The sequence below is a fragment of the Emydura macquarii genome, unplaced genomic scaffold (assembly GCF_026122565.2).
Source record: "Emydura macquarii macquarii isolate MOO-44397 ecotype Brisbane River unplaced genomic scaffold, CSIRO-AGI_Emac_v2 contig_2531, whole genome shotgun sequence".
Lineage (NCBI taxonomy): Eukaryota > Metazoa > Chordata > Testudines > Chelidae > Emydura > Emydura macquarii.
Window position 1 is genome coordinate 7532281 of NW_027132668.1, and position 14314 is coordinate 7546594.

Consider the following 14314-nt stretch of genomic DNA (forward strand, 5'->3'; position numbering starts at 1 on the left):
TCTTAGCACTAGGAGATTGATAATGATTCTTAAACCTAGATCAAAGTCACTGAAAGCTGACTTACTACATGGCACTGACATATTGCAGTACTGAGGTTAATATAGTAATTTGAAATGTGGGAGTAAAAGTTCCTTGTTCTTTCCATGTACAACATTTCATCCAAAGGGAATAAAGCTTTTAAAACTATGTTCTATTGAGATTTTTGAATTTTGATTTGAGAATAATACAAAGGGTCAAACTCTGATCAATGTATTTGCAGGGTCAGGTTTCTGAATAAAGCAAGACAGATATATGAAGAGATGCATATTTTCTCCCCGTTCCCTCAAAAGATAGATTATCCATCAAGGGTGTATAACTACATAAACTAAGGGCTGGAACTTAACTTCCTGTACATGTTTTAGAAAACTGACTATTGTGCTAGTGAAGCAACAAACATCAAGTTACATACCATATAATGGGACCAAGATTCTCTGAAACAGTAGACAATGAAAGTGAAAAAACTAACACAATTCTTTGTGTATCTCTTGCTGTCTTGCACTATATACTAACTACAGATCCTTCAGAGAGATGTTTTGATAATGCTAGTGTGTGTGGAGAGTCACTACTGAAAAGTTCCCAACCAAGGACTTAGTCAGACTTCGTATTGCCATTCTGTACTATAGTCCTATGGAATTCTTACCAGTGTATATAAAGCTAGTGAAATTCTTTGCTTTGTGAGTATTTTCTAAAGAGCAGGCTTTTGTGCCTGCTGTGCTATGTGCCAAACAGTCTGTTATCACCATGGATGCAATTATCAAACTATCTGGCAGCCTGGGAACTGAATAGCTGTCTTCACAAGCAGTAGGCCAAGCACCCCAGATAACACAGACCCAGGCAACTTCAGCAATTTATAAAAATTCAACAACTAATATAGAGACTTAAGGATTGAAAAAGGAAGCTTAGACTAGAATGAATATTTTAAAATTCAAATGTGCAGAGACTGTTTTGGCACTGTATATTAAAAGATAAGTGAGTAAAGCCAACTGAATTCAAGAAATAGGATTTCATTCCAGACAAGAACTTTTGGCTTCCAAAATCCTTTGAGCGTTTCAGTTTTGGCAGTGCTCTTGCTTGACAAGGTACTACTGCCTGTCGCCACAGACAACGCTGGAGGTGGAGAGTTCAGGGGAAAAGAGGGCAGGGGTAATACCAAAGAAAAGGAGGAAACTGGAGAGGATTTCTAAGATTGGCACCAAGCAAGTGTAACTGACACCAGTCTCCACAGCCTATTAATATTTAATATTTAAAGACAGTTTTACATTGGCTTTTTAAAAAATGGTGTGGAATTTTTTTAATTGGCTGCTCTTGTGTGCTGTCATGCTGATGCACTATGTACTGTTTTAGATGCCATCTTGTTTATATTGCAATAAAGATACTTTTAAAAAAATCCTCTCACTTTAAAGCCAAAAAGAGCATAAAATGCTATAAATGTAAATCATCCTAATAATGTTGCTAAAACTAGCTGATTGACTAAACTAATATATATTATGGGTTACTTACAGATAGTTTCTAAGGAAGTTACTTAAGCATATGCTTAATTTTAAATACATACTATTCCTGAATAGGGTTGCTTTCCTGAATCAAGACATATATATTTTATACATCTTCCCTCCACTGAAACCCTGCCATCAAAAACCCAACACACTGTGTTTTTAGGATGTGGCCAATTAATACTTTGCATATATAGCCCTATCTCCGACACTTTGTGTGTCAGCCTATTTTAGGTTGTAAGGCAGCAGCTATGCCTTCCTCAGTGATTGAAAGGCATCTAGTATAATGTAGGTGCAAATAGAAACAATAAATAGAAACAGTATTTATTTAAATTATTTTTGTCCAGAATTAATAATTTGCATCTGTAAAACCTGGAGTTCCAACTCTGTTATTCACTGTTTGCCTTCCTAAACTGCATTTGTAGTTTCAGCTAAATAGGTCATGCTCTCCCTAGAACTTTTAGCTAGTGATCCTGTGCACTATTAAACAGCTGTTTTGTGAGGTTTCACTCCAGAGATGGCTGCATTTTGGTGTTGGTCAAAGTAATTATCTGTTTTGTTGTTCGGAAAGAGCTTTGGGATTTATTTTAAAATAAGAAGTCTGTAGTTATTTTTTAATTTCTTGGTGCTTTTTTTTTCTTTTCTCTCTTGGCTTCCACATATGAGCTTTTATTGCCCAGGTTAGCAGCTTAATCAATCGGTAGACTTTATTAGTCAGTAGATTTCCTCTATCCTGTCCATTTTCTGAATTGTAATAATCCTGTCCCTGATATCTTTCAAGGAATATGCAGGCACAATGTTTTTCCTTTTATTTCAGTTGATCAGCACTTTAGAGTTCATGTTTGGTATTATGAAGTTAAATGAGAAATTTCTGAGGTAAGTTGAGAAGTTATAAAAGCTTTATTTTTATTTCAGGGCATGAATTTCATAGCTGGATACCTGATTCTTATTACAAAGAATGAAGAGGAATCCTTTTGGTTGTTAGATGCTCTCATTGGACGAATATTGCCTGGTATGCTAGTTGCTCTTATTTAATCTGTACGTTAGAGCCTGGGTTTGTTTTTTCCCTTTGCATTCATTTTTATTTGTAGAAGTCTTATGTGGCAAGATCAGCCTTGCTGTTTAACTTCAAGGGTCTACTTAGTTTGTAGGGACTTAATTCTGCTCTGATTTCAGTGCAGGTGGACAGGATGTAAGTCGAGACAAATGGAAACTAAAACTTTGGTGTCTAGACAACAAAGCAATAAGAAACTGAAAATCTGATCAGCTGGTGTAGAATTGTTTTAATTTGTATCACGTGTCTTGCTTTTTTCCACTGTTACCCTGGTTTGTAGCTCCAGTGGTTCAATGCTAGGCAGGAAGGCAAGGCTTACGAGAGTGCCTGGGACTAGCAGTTTTCTTTGACCTGTGGAAAAGAATGTGATTGAAAGATGAAGCAATTGATCTCAAGTGGAGGAAGGGTGTGTGTCTCATTGCAGTGCGAGCATCTTGTGCTGGCCATTACATAAAGTAGCCCTTTATGATGTGACTGAAAGGAGGCAGCTTGACCTTTCTTTACATCTAGATAGTAAGGTACTACAAGGAGTTTGTATTAGGGCAGAGGAACGGTTAAATCGATGGTTCCAAGCCTCTTCCACATGGTACAACAAAAATATTTTGAGATCCCTCTCCTATCAGACTGTAAAGAAAAGGACGGTGCCTGTGACCTTCCTGGAGTTCATGACCCATAGTTTTAGAAACCATGAGTTTAAATTATTCAAATATGACAAAATGGGTATTCCCCCCCAAATACCTTGGTAGTTTACATAAGCACTCCATCTAGGGATTTAACAGTAAAGTTTATGAAGGAGGAGTGACTGCCCCATGAATTCCCATAAGCAGAGCATTAGTTGTCATACACTTTTATTCAGGTGTACGTAGTGCCTAAAACTTAGTACAGTGGCTTGCCAAGGGTACGTTTTGACGTTCTCTTATCTGGCCTACTTTTACTGTTGAAGAACTTTCTTGAAATGCTATCCTGAAGAGCTGGAGGCTCAACATATTATTAGAATCTCAAATTATTGCATGGCAGTAACATCCAGGATTATGCTTGAGTTTTTGCCAGATCTTTGGATTTCTAGTGCTATTCTCATTTAAGTTGTAAAGAAATAAAATTACATTTTTTCTTTGTTCTAAAGGGAAAGACTTTCAGGAGGAAGGGAAGGGAACTGGTGTAATTGTTTCTGATGGCATTGCATAACAGCAAAAAATAATTCTCTAGGCTGAATATGTCATGTAACAAACTAAACCAATTTATACTGGCATGTAGAGATTATTGGAATTGTTCAGTTCATAAAAGACCTATTTTAAGACTGTGCAGATAGAAATTACTTCTGAAACAAATGTGGAACGTGTAGAGAAGCCTTGCTAAATCAACTTAAGAAATTTGTGACTTTAAAACTGATTATTAGATTTGTTTATTTTTTAAAGAATTATAGAACAGTTAATAGAATACAGTGAAATTGGCTACTGTTATTTTATATAGCCTTATACAGCATATAGCAAGTTTGAACATGTAGAAGATTGAATTGTTATCTAGGATGTGATCCAATGGAAGACTTCTCATTGACTTCAGTGAACATTGAATCAGGCACCCGATGAAAGGCAGTGTGATTGTACAGTGAAGTTTAGCACTTCTTTCATGATTTTGTTTTTAGTCATTTATCATTTCATTTATTTTTCTCTGGGGTAGGGGAATGGATTCATTGATCTCTGAGATTCAGGACTCTATTCATCAGTCCCTTTATGGAATTTCTTTTGATAGGACTCCATGAAGCCTGTAGCTCTTCAACGCCTTCCTCCTAAACTTTGGAAATATGTTAATGAGAAAAAACATTCTTGTTTCATTTTCCTATTTTTCTGTGACATTTATCCTATTCTAGTACAGATTCATTATATGAGAGGCAATAGGACAGATCACATTAAATACTGTATTTAAAATAAATATAGACATATTTATACACTATCTGGTGTCTAGCTACAGACTTTATCTTTTTTGAAGTATCATTGTTACTGAATAATGCAAGGCTTTCTTTTAAGAATTTTTGTCAGTGGTTGAACAACTTTGTTGTAGATTTCCAAGACAGTTCTTTGACATTATCAGTGGTGGTTATCCCATTTTTTTTGGCATTTACTCTGACTACCAGAAGTTGAATTGTTCTCTTTCTAAAGCTCAAAGTGTAACAGGTAAAATAATTGGAGTAATTGTACAGAAGTATAATGTGTGTCTTAGGCCTCGTATGTGTTGGAGAAATTTACCCTTATAAGTGATTGATCCTCCTCAATTGGGTGTCAAAGTGAGATGTATTTCAAGCAAAAGTGTTTCAGCTGACTGTCATATAAGAACATAATGGGTCAGACCAATGGTCCATGTAGCCCGGTATCCTGTCTTCCGACAGTGGCCAATGCCAGGTGCTTCAGAGGGAATGAACAGAACAGGCAATCATCGAGTGATCCATCCATTCCCAGCTTCTGGCAAACAGAGGCTAGGGACACTTCTGAGCATGTTAAGCAAAGAAACATGACATTTACTGCAGGACTTTGTAAGGGTAAGCAATAATTGAGTCTTACTCACTGCAGACCAAACTGATTGCGTATCAGTGTGGATGCATCTTACTGGCACAGATGATGGGCCGTTAATTCTGACAGCTCTGTTATCTGGCAAATCTCCTTTCGTTTGCCAGCTGAGAATTTACTCTTTGTCCCTCTCTCTGCTGTACCACCTCCACTCCATTTAATCTACCTCTGTTCTCCCTACATCCCCCAGAAATGCTTCCAGATCATGCCTTCCCTGTCGCCCTCCTGAAAATGCCTTTCCTGCTACTAGTATCCCCTAGTATACAGGATCCCCTGATGATCACTAGGTGAAATTTGCAGGGCTTGATCTGTGGTTGGGTTAAGTGGCTGAAAATAATGTAGAATAGAAGCAAAGAACTATTTTTTTTGTACCTACCTAGCACAGTGGGACTCCTAGAAGCTGTGATAATACAAATAATAATTATTAGCATTTTTAGGGAAAGAATGGTGGAGGGGAGCCCCTAAGATGGCTTCAGTCCCCCTCCCCTTTCCAGTAATGTTTCCGTGTTCTGCTGCTGCTCTATTAGAAGGAAGGAACAAACAGGCGGGGGGTGCGGTGGGAAGGTTTGCGGGCTGAGTCAGTTGTCAAAGATGACAGCACATCACACTTGAATTGGTTTAGGGCAGCTCTACTGAGGACACAGGGCAGAACTTAAACTGATTTGTGGTGGCTCTATTGAATTGTGTGTGCGTCATTCACCTGACTGAATACAATATAGTTCAATACAACCAAATGAAGTATAAACAATTCAAGCTTCTGAAGACAAGGCCATAGTCTTGTAGAACAGCGGAGTAAATTCTAGAAGTTCAGGAGTTAGGAGTAAAAATCCTTAAAAGCAGTGAGAGAGGCAACAGCATTGTTTCTAGTAGACTGAAGTATTGTGTGGTCAGGGGAGTTCTTTATCTCCAAATACACTCTGTGGTATTGTTTGCAAGCAGATGCCGGATGTTACTCAGTTTAGTTAACACTCTGATGACGGAGAGTGGACTAAATATTCCAAGGAACCACTGCTGACTCTCCAACTGACTCTCCAACTCAGACTGACCATAAGTACCGTTGCAGTTCGAATTTAATATTTTGTATGCCTTTTAGCCTACTTCTACTGTGAGAAATATTGGTGTCTTCCCTTTAGAGAGCATCAGATAGTGGTTAATTGCTAATCTTAGTAGTAGTACTTAAATATAAAGTGACGTATTATTTGCCTAGTTTTCTTTTTCTGTGCTCATGAATAAATGCTATATTGAATGAAAAAATATGTAGAGAGACTTAGATCATTTTAAACTTGCACTGGGATTTCAGATACTTTTATAAACAGCAGTTTGGCTGTGATTGTTTTGATTTTCTTATGGCCCTTTTTCTGAAAGCAAGAGTGGTTATGAATTGTAGGCCTAGGAGAAGGGAAGTTTTGTTCTCTGTTTGCCTCATCAGCAATGAAAAATGAGATTTCATCTGCCATGCTCTGCAAACAGATATTTCAAACTATGGAATGATCACCCAATTGGAAGACTACACGGGTGAGGCTAACCTGTTATTTGCTATAACAGAAAATGTGGCATAAGGCAACATCAATTTGAAGTGAGTGGAAGGCCTGTTAGTTAAAAGCTAGTGTCTGAAATATCAAAATAGCTAATGCATTTTTTTTTGTTCTCTTAAAGGCGCCATCTTCCTGTTTTTAAATGTTTGCTTTTGCTGAAAGTATTTAAGCAGAGGTTCTGAACACTATGGGTATGATATGAGACGTATTTGATATATGCATAACTAAACTGAGTAACTCTGTAATTGCATATCTATAATCTGCAACTTCCTTGCCTTCCTAGTGTCATAACATCCTCACTTCTCGAGTCCATCATCTAGGTTATAAACACTTCAGAACAGGGACCTGTCACTTCTGAAGCACTTAGCATTCTTGTAAGCAGAATAAAATAATAATCCTAATGTTTAGTCAGATCCTTATTGAACTACAATTAGTTACACATTTATTCCATCTTTTGGCAAATTTGTTTTGATACTTGGAAAGAATACTTTGAAATCCCTAAGCACAGAGCTAGGTGAGTAAGCTGTTGTATGCTTAAAACCTCTCAAAATGGAAAAGAGAAATGGAACTAGGTGAGTAAGCAGTTGTATGTTTAAAATCTCTCAGAATGGAAGTGGAAGATCAGGCAAAAGTCGAAAGCTTTTACTTTGTGGATATATCCCCACAAAAACAGAGAATCTGCGCATCTTGAATTGTTATGTGCTGCTGGTTGAGCCTGCATCCAGTTACAAGATCACCTGCCAGCAAAGTTTCCTCACTCTGCTCTTTTGAGAGCTGCTCTTTAATCAGGTGTGAGACACTAACCTTATGTAGCAGTCTCCGAAACATAATGTAAGGCCCATCACAGGGAGACATGCATATATAGTTTATAGATCTGATTATCTGGACTTTCAAGGTGCAAGGTGGCATATTTAATTACTAGCCTTTAGCAACTGAAATGAAAGCAAGCTTCTTTGAACATTACAGGACAGTTGTATTATCTAGGAGTTAAGTATGTTGTCCTGTTAAGCTGAAGGTGGCATGTAGGGTCTTATGTATATATTTAGAAACCCTGATGAGCCGGAAATACTTGTGAATCCTCTGTCAGTTCAAATTTAGAAGAAAGAAGACTTGAACAGTGGGAGATCATTGACTTACATTCTCTGCTTTAACATGACTCCTTTGTTGTTTTTATTTTTGGAGTAATTTTGTTTGCTGTGCATAACTCCTTGAAAAATCCAACAATACCTCAATAGTAAGAGAACATGTTGGATATTTTGTTAGTCCGTTTTGGACAGAGTGTTAGGGAGTGCCACTCTTTTGTCTGAAACCCAGTTTTCTGTGGATGTGAGGAGGGTAGACTGTAAAAATGCTTGGGTTTATCCTGGCTATGAAATGTACTTAAGATCCAGTCCACATTGCAAACTGGAATCATGTTGGTAACCAAGTTGAGGACTATTGTGTCGACAGGTACTTTTTTAATGTTTATACTGCAGACAAGATCTAAATAGCTTATTCTCCCTAAAGGCTAAGCATGACTGTCTCTTTGTTGAGGGTTTTATATTAATATTATTTATAGATTCATAGATTCCAGGGCCAGAAGGGACCATTATGATCATCTACTCTGACTTCCTGTGTAACACAGGCCATGGAACTTCCCTAAAACAATTCCTAGAGCATATCTTTCCAATATTGACTTTAAAAATCATCTGTGATGAAGAATTCCCCATGTTCCTTGGTAAATTGTTCCAGAGGTTAATTACTCTCATCTTATTTCCTGTCTGAATTTGTCTAGCTTTAACTTCCAACCACTGGACTGTGTTATTCCTTTCTCTGCTAGATTGAAGAGCTCATTATTAAATATTTGTTCTCCATGTAACAACTTATAAACTGTAACTAAGTCTCCCCTTAACCTTCTCTTTGTTAAGCTAAATATATTGAGCTCTTTGAGTCTGTCTCTATCAGACGTGTTTTCTAATCCTTTAGAGAGGCAGGGTGCGTGAGGGTAATATCTTTTATTGGACTAACTTCTGTTGGTGAGAGAGACAAGTTTTCGAAATGAAATCAAATACAAATTAAATCCTTTAATCATTTTCATGGCTCTTTTCTGAACCCTCTCCAACTTACCAACATCTTTCTTGAATTGTGGACATCAGAACTCGGCACACTATTCCAGCAGTTGTCGCACCAGTGCTAAATATAGAGGTAAAATAACCTTTCCACTCAAGATTCTGCAGCTTGTGCATCCCCGGATCTTGATAGTTCTTTTGGCCACAGCGTCACAGTAGAAACTCAAGTTCAGCTGATTATGTACCACAACCCCCAGATCTTTTTCAGTGTCACTGCTTCCCAGGATAGAGTCACCCATCTGGTAAGTATGGCCTACATTCTTTGTTCCTAGATATACATGTTTACATTTAGCTTTATTAAAACGAATATTGCTTGCTTGCACCCGGTTTACCAAGTGATCCAGGTCACTCTGAATCAGTGGCTTGTTGTCGTCATTAGTGGCTTGTTGTCGTCATTATTTACCACTCCCCCAATTTTTGTGATATCTGCGAACTTTATCAGTGATGATTTTTAGATTTTTGTGTGTTCTTTCAGGTCATTGATAAAAATGTTAAATAGCATAGGCCTAAGAACCGTTCCTTACACGACCCCACTAGAAACACAACTCAGTGATGATTCCCTGTTTACAGTTACATTTGAGATCTATCAGTTAGCTAGGTTTTAATCCACTTAATGTGTGCCATGTTAATTTTATATCTTTCTAGTTTTTTAATCAATATGTCGTGCGGTACCAAGTCAAATACCTTAAAGAAGTCTAAGTATATTACATCAATCAAACTTGTAATCTCATTAAAAAAAAATCGTTAGTTTGACAGGTTCTATTTTTCCATAAACTCAGGCATTATTATATTACCCTCTTTTAATTCTCTGTTAATCGAGTCACATATGAGCTGCTCCATTATTTTGTCAGTCAGTGATCAACGTCAGTCTGATAGACCTGTTTATTCTTTTTAAAAGTTTACACACACTAGCTTTTTTTAGTCTTCTGAGAACTGAATCTCCAACAAGGATTGTTTCTCTTTCTTGTGCGATTTGGAGAATACTTTTTAGATGAGCTTGATTTTCTTACAGATTGTGCCAAGCTGTCATCCACACGTGTACTCTGTACAGCTCTTCATTCCTTTGGACCTGCTGGATCTTGAGACTTGTCTTTCAAAGCTTCCACATTGAGGAGCTGATATCTATTCCAAACTTCTAGCTGTGTGGAATTCCTTCTGGTCCTTTTCTCTCTGATGTCCACAGTCTGCCCATCCTCATCTGTCTTCAGTCATGTAGAATGCCACCATGGTCTCTTGCCTCTGGTGGTTATGAACCACTAGGCCTCTTCTCTGACTTCCTCTCCTCCAATATCGCAGTGGCCAGTTCCATTGTTCCTTAAACCTGTTTTTTTGGTGTTTCCCGAACCTGACTGTCTAGGAACCCTCAGCTTCTCTGATTCTCGGTAGCATTTCTCCTGTCCCTCCAATCCACAAATCTTTTCCTCCAGCACTGCCACCAACATGCATATGAAATCCTTTCTGTCTTCAGGCAGAAAAGAAAACATAACATATCTATTGCAGGTCACCACCACTGTTCCATCACTGGCTATTTTAATATCACACACAGATCTGTACCTGGAAGGGAAGCCTCTCACACGTCTTCTCTCAGCTCCTGCCAAAACTCTCTGGTTAGCTGCCTTTGTTCATGACTCGAGTTTGACTAGAAAATGAATTTTTATATCAAGCCTTCCCTGCTTAGTACCACTCAGTTCCACCCATCACCACCAGGGAGTGATTAACCACTGATTCTGTGTCTAAACTTCAGTTAGACACCCATGGCTGACCCATGGCAGCTGACTTGGGCTCATGGATCTTGAGCTAAGGGGCTGTTTAATTGCAGTGTAGATGTTTGGGCTTGGGCTGGAGCCTCGGCTCTAGGACCCTTGTATGGTGGGAGGGTCCTGAGTTCAGGCTGCAGCCTGAATGGAAACATCTACACTGCAGTTTAACAGCCTTTTAGCCCAAGCCCCGTGATCCTGAGTCAGCTGCTGTGGGCTAGCCATGGGTGTTTAATTGCATTGTAGACACACCCTCAGAGACTTCAAACAGCTGGGCTGATAAGTTCAAAGGGCTATAGCCTCATGGCCTTTAGCAAGGGCCCTGCTTACTCAGGGGTCCATGGTCTAGCTACACAGCCACAGAGAATAAACCAAACAGTCAACCAAACAACCCAGACAGACCAAATGCACCGCTCTCCAAGTCCCGCTACCTCCAAGCACAGAGTCTGTAGCTACTGCCTCTGAAATTCCCGTTAGCTGCCTCTGTTTGTAGCTTCTGAGACTTGAGTTGAACCCATTAAGCCTTCTGAGGCACTTCTTTGGAGGTATCCACAGCTTTTTCCATGACCTAGATATGTGAATAGATATATCAGTAAAAGTCCTGTTGTGGATGTAGTTATACTGGTATAAGGGTGACTTATACCAATATGGTAATTCCCCTTTCTGTACAAGAATATCTATGCCACGATAAAGCACCTTGTACTGATATATCTGCATCTGCACTAAGGGAGTTATGTCTCTTTAATTATACTGGTACAGTTAAAGCCATACACCTTTCTAGCGTGGACAAGGTCTAAGTGAATAGTTTACCTTGTTCCTTGTGTTGACTTGACTCAGTAATAGCCGAACTTTCACTTTTGGGACTCCATGAAATGTACCGTGTCCTTTTAGAATTCTCCAGTCTTTGAAGTCATGGCCATTGCTTTGAGCTAGATTTTGATTATCTCAACTTTGTCAATATTCGGCCTTTTTCCTTTCATCTGTGTGTGTTCCTGGTTGATTTCTCTGGTGTATTTCCAAACACATATTAGTCCCTTTATCTGTTCCTCGCATTGTTAACAAATGATCACAAATATTTTCATTTTTCAGCTAAATGAAATAACAGGTAAAATAACCTCCCCTACTCCTACTCAGCACTAATCTGCTTATACATCTAGGGATCGCACTGGCCTTTTTGCAACAGCATCACACTGGCATGGCAGCTCATGTTGTTGCTTATCCTCTATAACCCCTAAATCCTTTTCACATCCCTTTCAAAACAGAATTCAACTTTAACCACAGAATTGGGACTGGTGTCTCCCTAATTTAAAACAAACCAAACAAACCCACATTAAGCAAAATTACTATTACTATTAGGTGGGGTTTTTAACATGTCCTGCTTCCTCATCCACTTTTTCTAAACCCTTTCAGAACCCCATTAAATTTAGCTCATGCACTCTTCTGCTAAAGGTCAGACACTTCATCCTCCAAATACACTCCAAAGAACCATCTTTCTTTACCCAACCACTCTAAGCATACTGTGAACCTTAACTACAGCTTTTTGTGCCATGCAACTACTATAAAATAATTTAATTCATTGTGAAGAAACTTGATTTAAAATACTGCAGGAGTGTAGAGAAGATTTCCAGAGATGGAGATGAGTGATAGATAGTATTGGTGTGGGACCACTGAGGCAGTGTAGATTCCCTTACCTCATCTTTTTTCTCCTATTCTTTCCATTAAATGCTCAGAATTTGACTTTAATCTAAATGCAGTTGTGACCCAGGAACCTCTTGATGCCATCTGGCAGAGGGCATAAGAGGTGCATTGGGGTTACGAGAATCCCTTGGATCTGGTATTTATATTTTAGTTCATCAAAGAGGTCACGTAGGGTCTCTAATGAAAGCCTGTGTTTTACTGGTCCTCTTAATCATCACAAGATGTCACCCATACATACATCTTGTGGTGATTAAGAGGACTAAGTCAAAGGCTGAGTATTTAATGGAAAGTATAAGGGAAAAACAATGAGGTGAGGGAATCTACACTGCCTCAGTATTTTCAACTAGTTTGGCTGAGATCCGTTTATCTACATTCCAGATATAGTTTAGAAGTAAGACAATGTACTTTTGAAACAGGATGACCCCTACTGTTTTTGTAAGGAATTATGTATTTGTACAAAAATTATGTTCTTAAAGCATGTATTGGGTGACCTGCTTAGCCTGGCTTCCCTGGACAGGAGGTAACAATCATTTATCTCTCTCATAATTAAATATTATGAGGTTTACAATGGATATCCATTTACATACTAAGTCAAATGCTAATGAGGAGTTTATGGAGTTTGCAGGAAAAAACAAAAACAGCAGAGGTCATCCTGGTTAGGAATAAGACAATGTACTTTTGAAAATATATTTGGAGTATAGATGAACCCCGAGTTATTCCTTCCATCTGTGAAGACAAGCTGCCAGCAGGCTTGATCTTATGAGATGGGATCTCAGCCAAACTGATTGAAAATGCTGAGGAAGGGACTTGGGGTAAACTGTCTTGCAGGAAATAGGGGAATGCTTTGTTAGTTAAGTTTAGACATCAGAAAGGTGTTATGATTTTGTTTTATATGTAATCATTTGTGTACGGTATTCCCACTCTATCACTTGTACCTCTGTTCTTTAATAATAAACTGATTCTTGTTTTCTGTGTGCGTGTGTGTGTCTAAGTGCTATATATTAAGTAAAGTGGTGATCCTGAGTTGGATCTGGTGTGTACTATTTGTGTGGAACTAGTGGAACTAAGAATTTCTTGAGTGCTCAGTGGAATAGAGGCTGAGCACTCCAAAGGGACATTCGGAGGACTCAGGGGTTGGTGTGTACCTGTTGCTAACTTGTACAGAGAGAATGAGGGCTTGCAGAGGCCTGGAAGGTAGTGCTCTTATTGCTAGAAACTGGCAGAGTTAGGGAGCTGATCCATTGCAGGCAATGGTAAGACTTCCTCATGCTGAGGGCAGATGGAGAGAGGTGCCTCACAACTCTGTGTATGCCTGGGCACCGGTGCTGGAACTGGGGGGGCCGGGGAACCATGGGCTCCCACCCCCACTTTTTAACAAAAGAAATATAAGTGCAGAATTCATGCCCCCTGCAGATTTTTCCCTCCTGCAGAATAATAGATTTTGCTGGGGAGGTGCTCAAATGACACTTTTTGCCCACCAGGGGCTGCTGTGGTGCCAGAAGAGAGATCAACTGGCTCACTGTCAGAGCAGCCAATTGCAGAGAGGAAAGGGGCACTTTGGCCTGGGCCCCTCCACTTCTGCAAAGGTTCCGGCACCCTTGCTCCAGGGAACCTTCGCAGCAGTGTGTCCCAAGCATGGGATGTTCTTTGCCTTCCTGGGATATGGGGAGTGGCAGGGAATGGATAGACTTTTCAATTTTTTCCAGAGACTCTGATTTAATTTTTAAAAAGTTTGTGTCTGTTATGATTCTGAAGAAGGACTTGGATATGTGTAACTAATGCACTGTTATCTGCCTTGACTTGCAGAGAGACTGAAACAACTACTCTAGTGTGTAGAAGCTGCTAACTCAAAAGGACTCTGAGTGATCACTTTTAGCACCACAAGGAGGAGCTGAAGGTGGTGTTGGTGGGCTCAACTTTCAAAAGTTTGGGAAATTCTGGGCTGTAGCTTGGGTTTACTAGGAATTCATTATATTTGCAACTTAAAATTTTGCAAAACTATTTTATTGTTTCACAATGTAATTGGGTCAGTTACTATTTTTGTATAAATTTAAACTTTTTTGTTAGCAAT

At 38.9% G+C, this 14314-nt stretch overlaps 1 protein-coding gene across 2 annotated transcripts in view; it reads left to right on the plus strand.

Annotated features, from left to right (window-relative positions):
- GRTP1 (growth hormone regulated TBC protein 1) overlaps positions 1–14314 on the plus strand; it is a 46475-nt gene that overhangs the window by 16933 nt on the left and 15228 nt on the right. For both annotated transcript variants that reach the window (XM_067563657.1, XM_067563656.1), the window contains exon 5: positions 2446–2542. In XM_067563657.1, coding sequence (XP_067419758.1) covers positions 2446–2542 — 97 coding nt within the window. The remainder of the gene's footprint in view (positions 1–2445; positions 2543–14314) is intronic.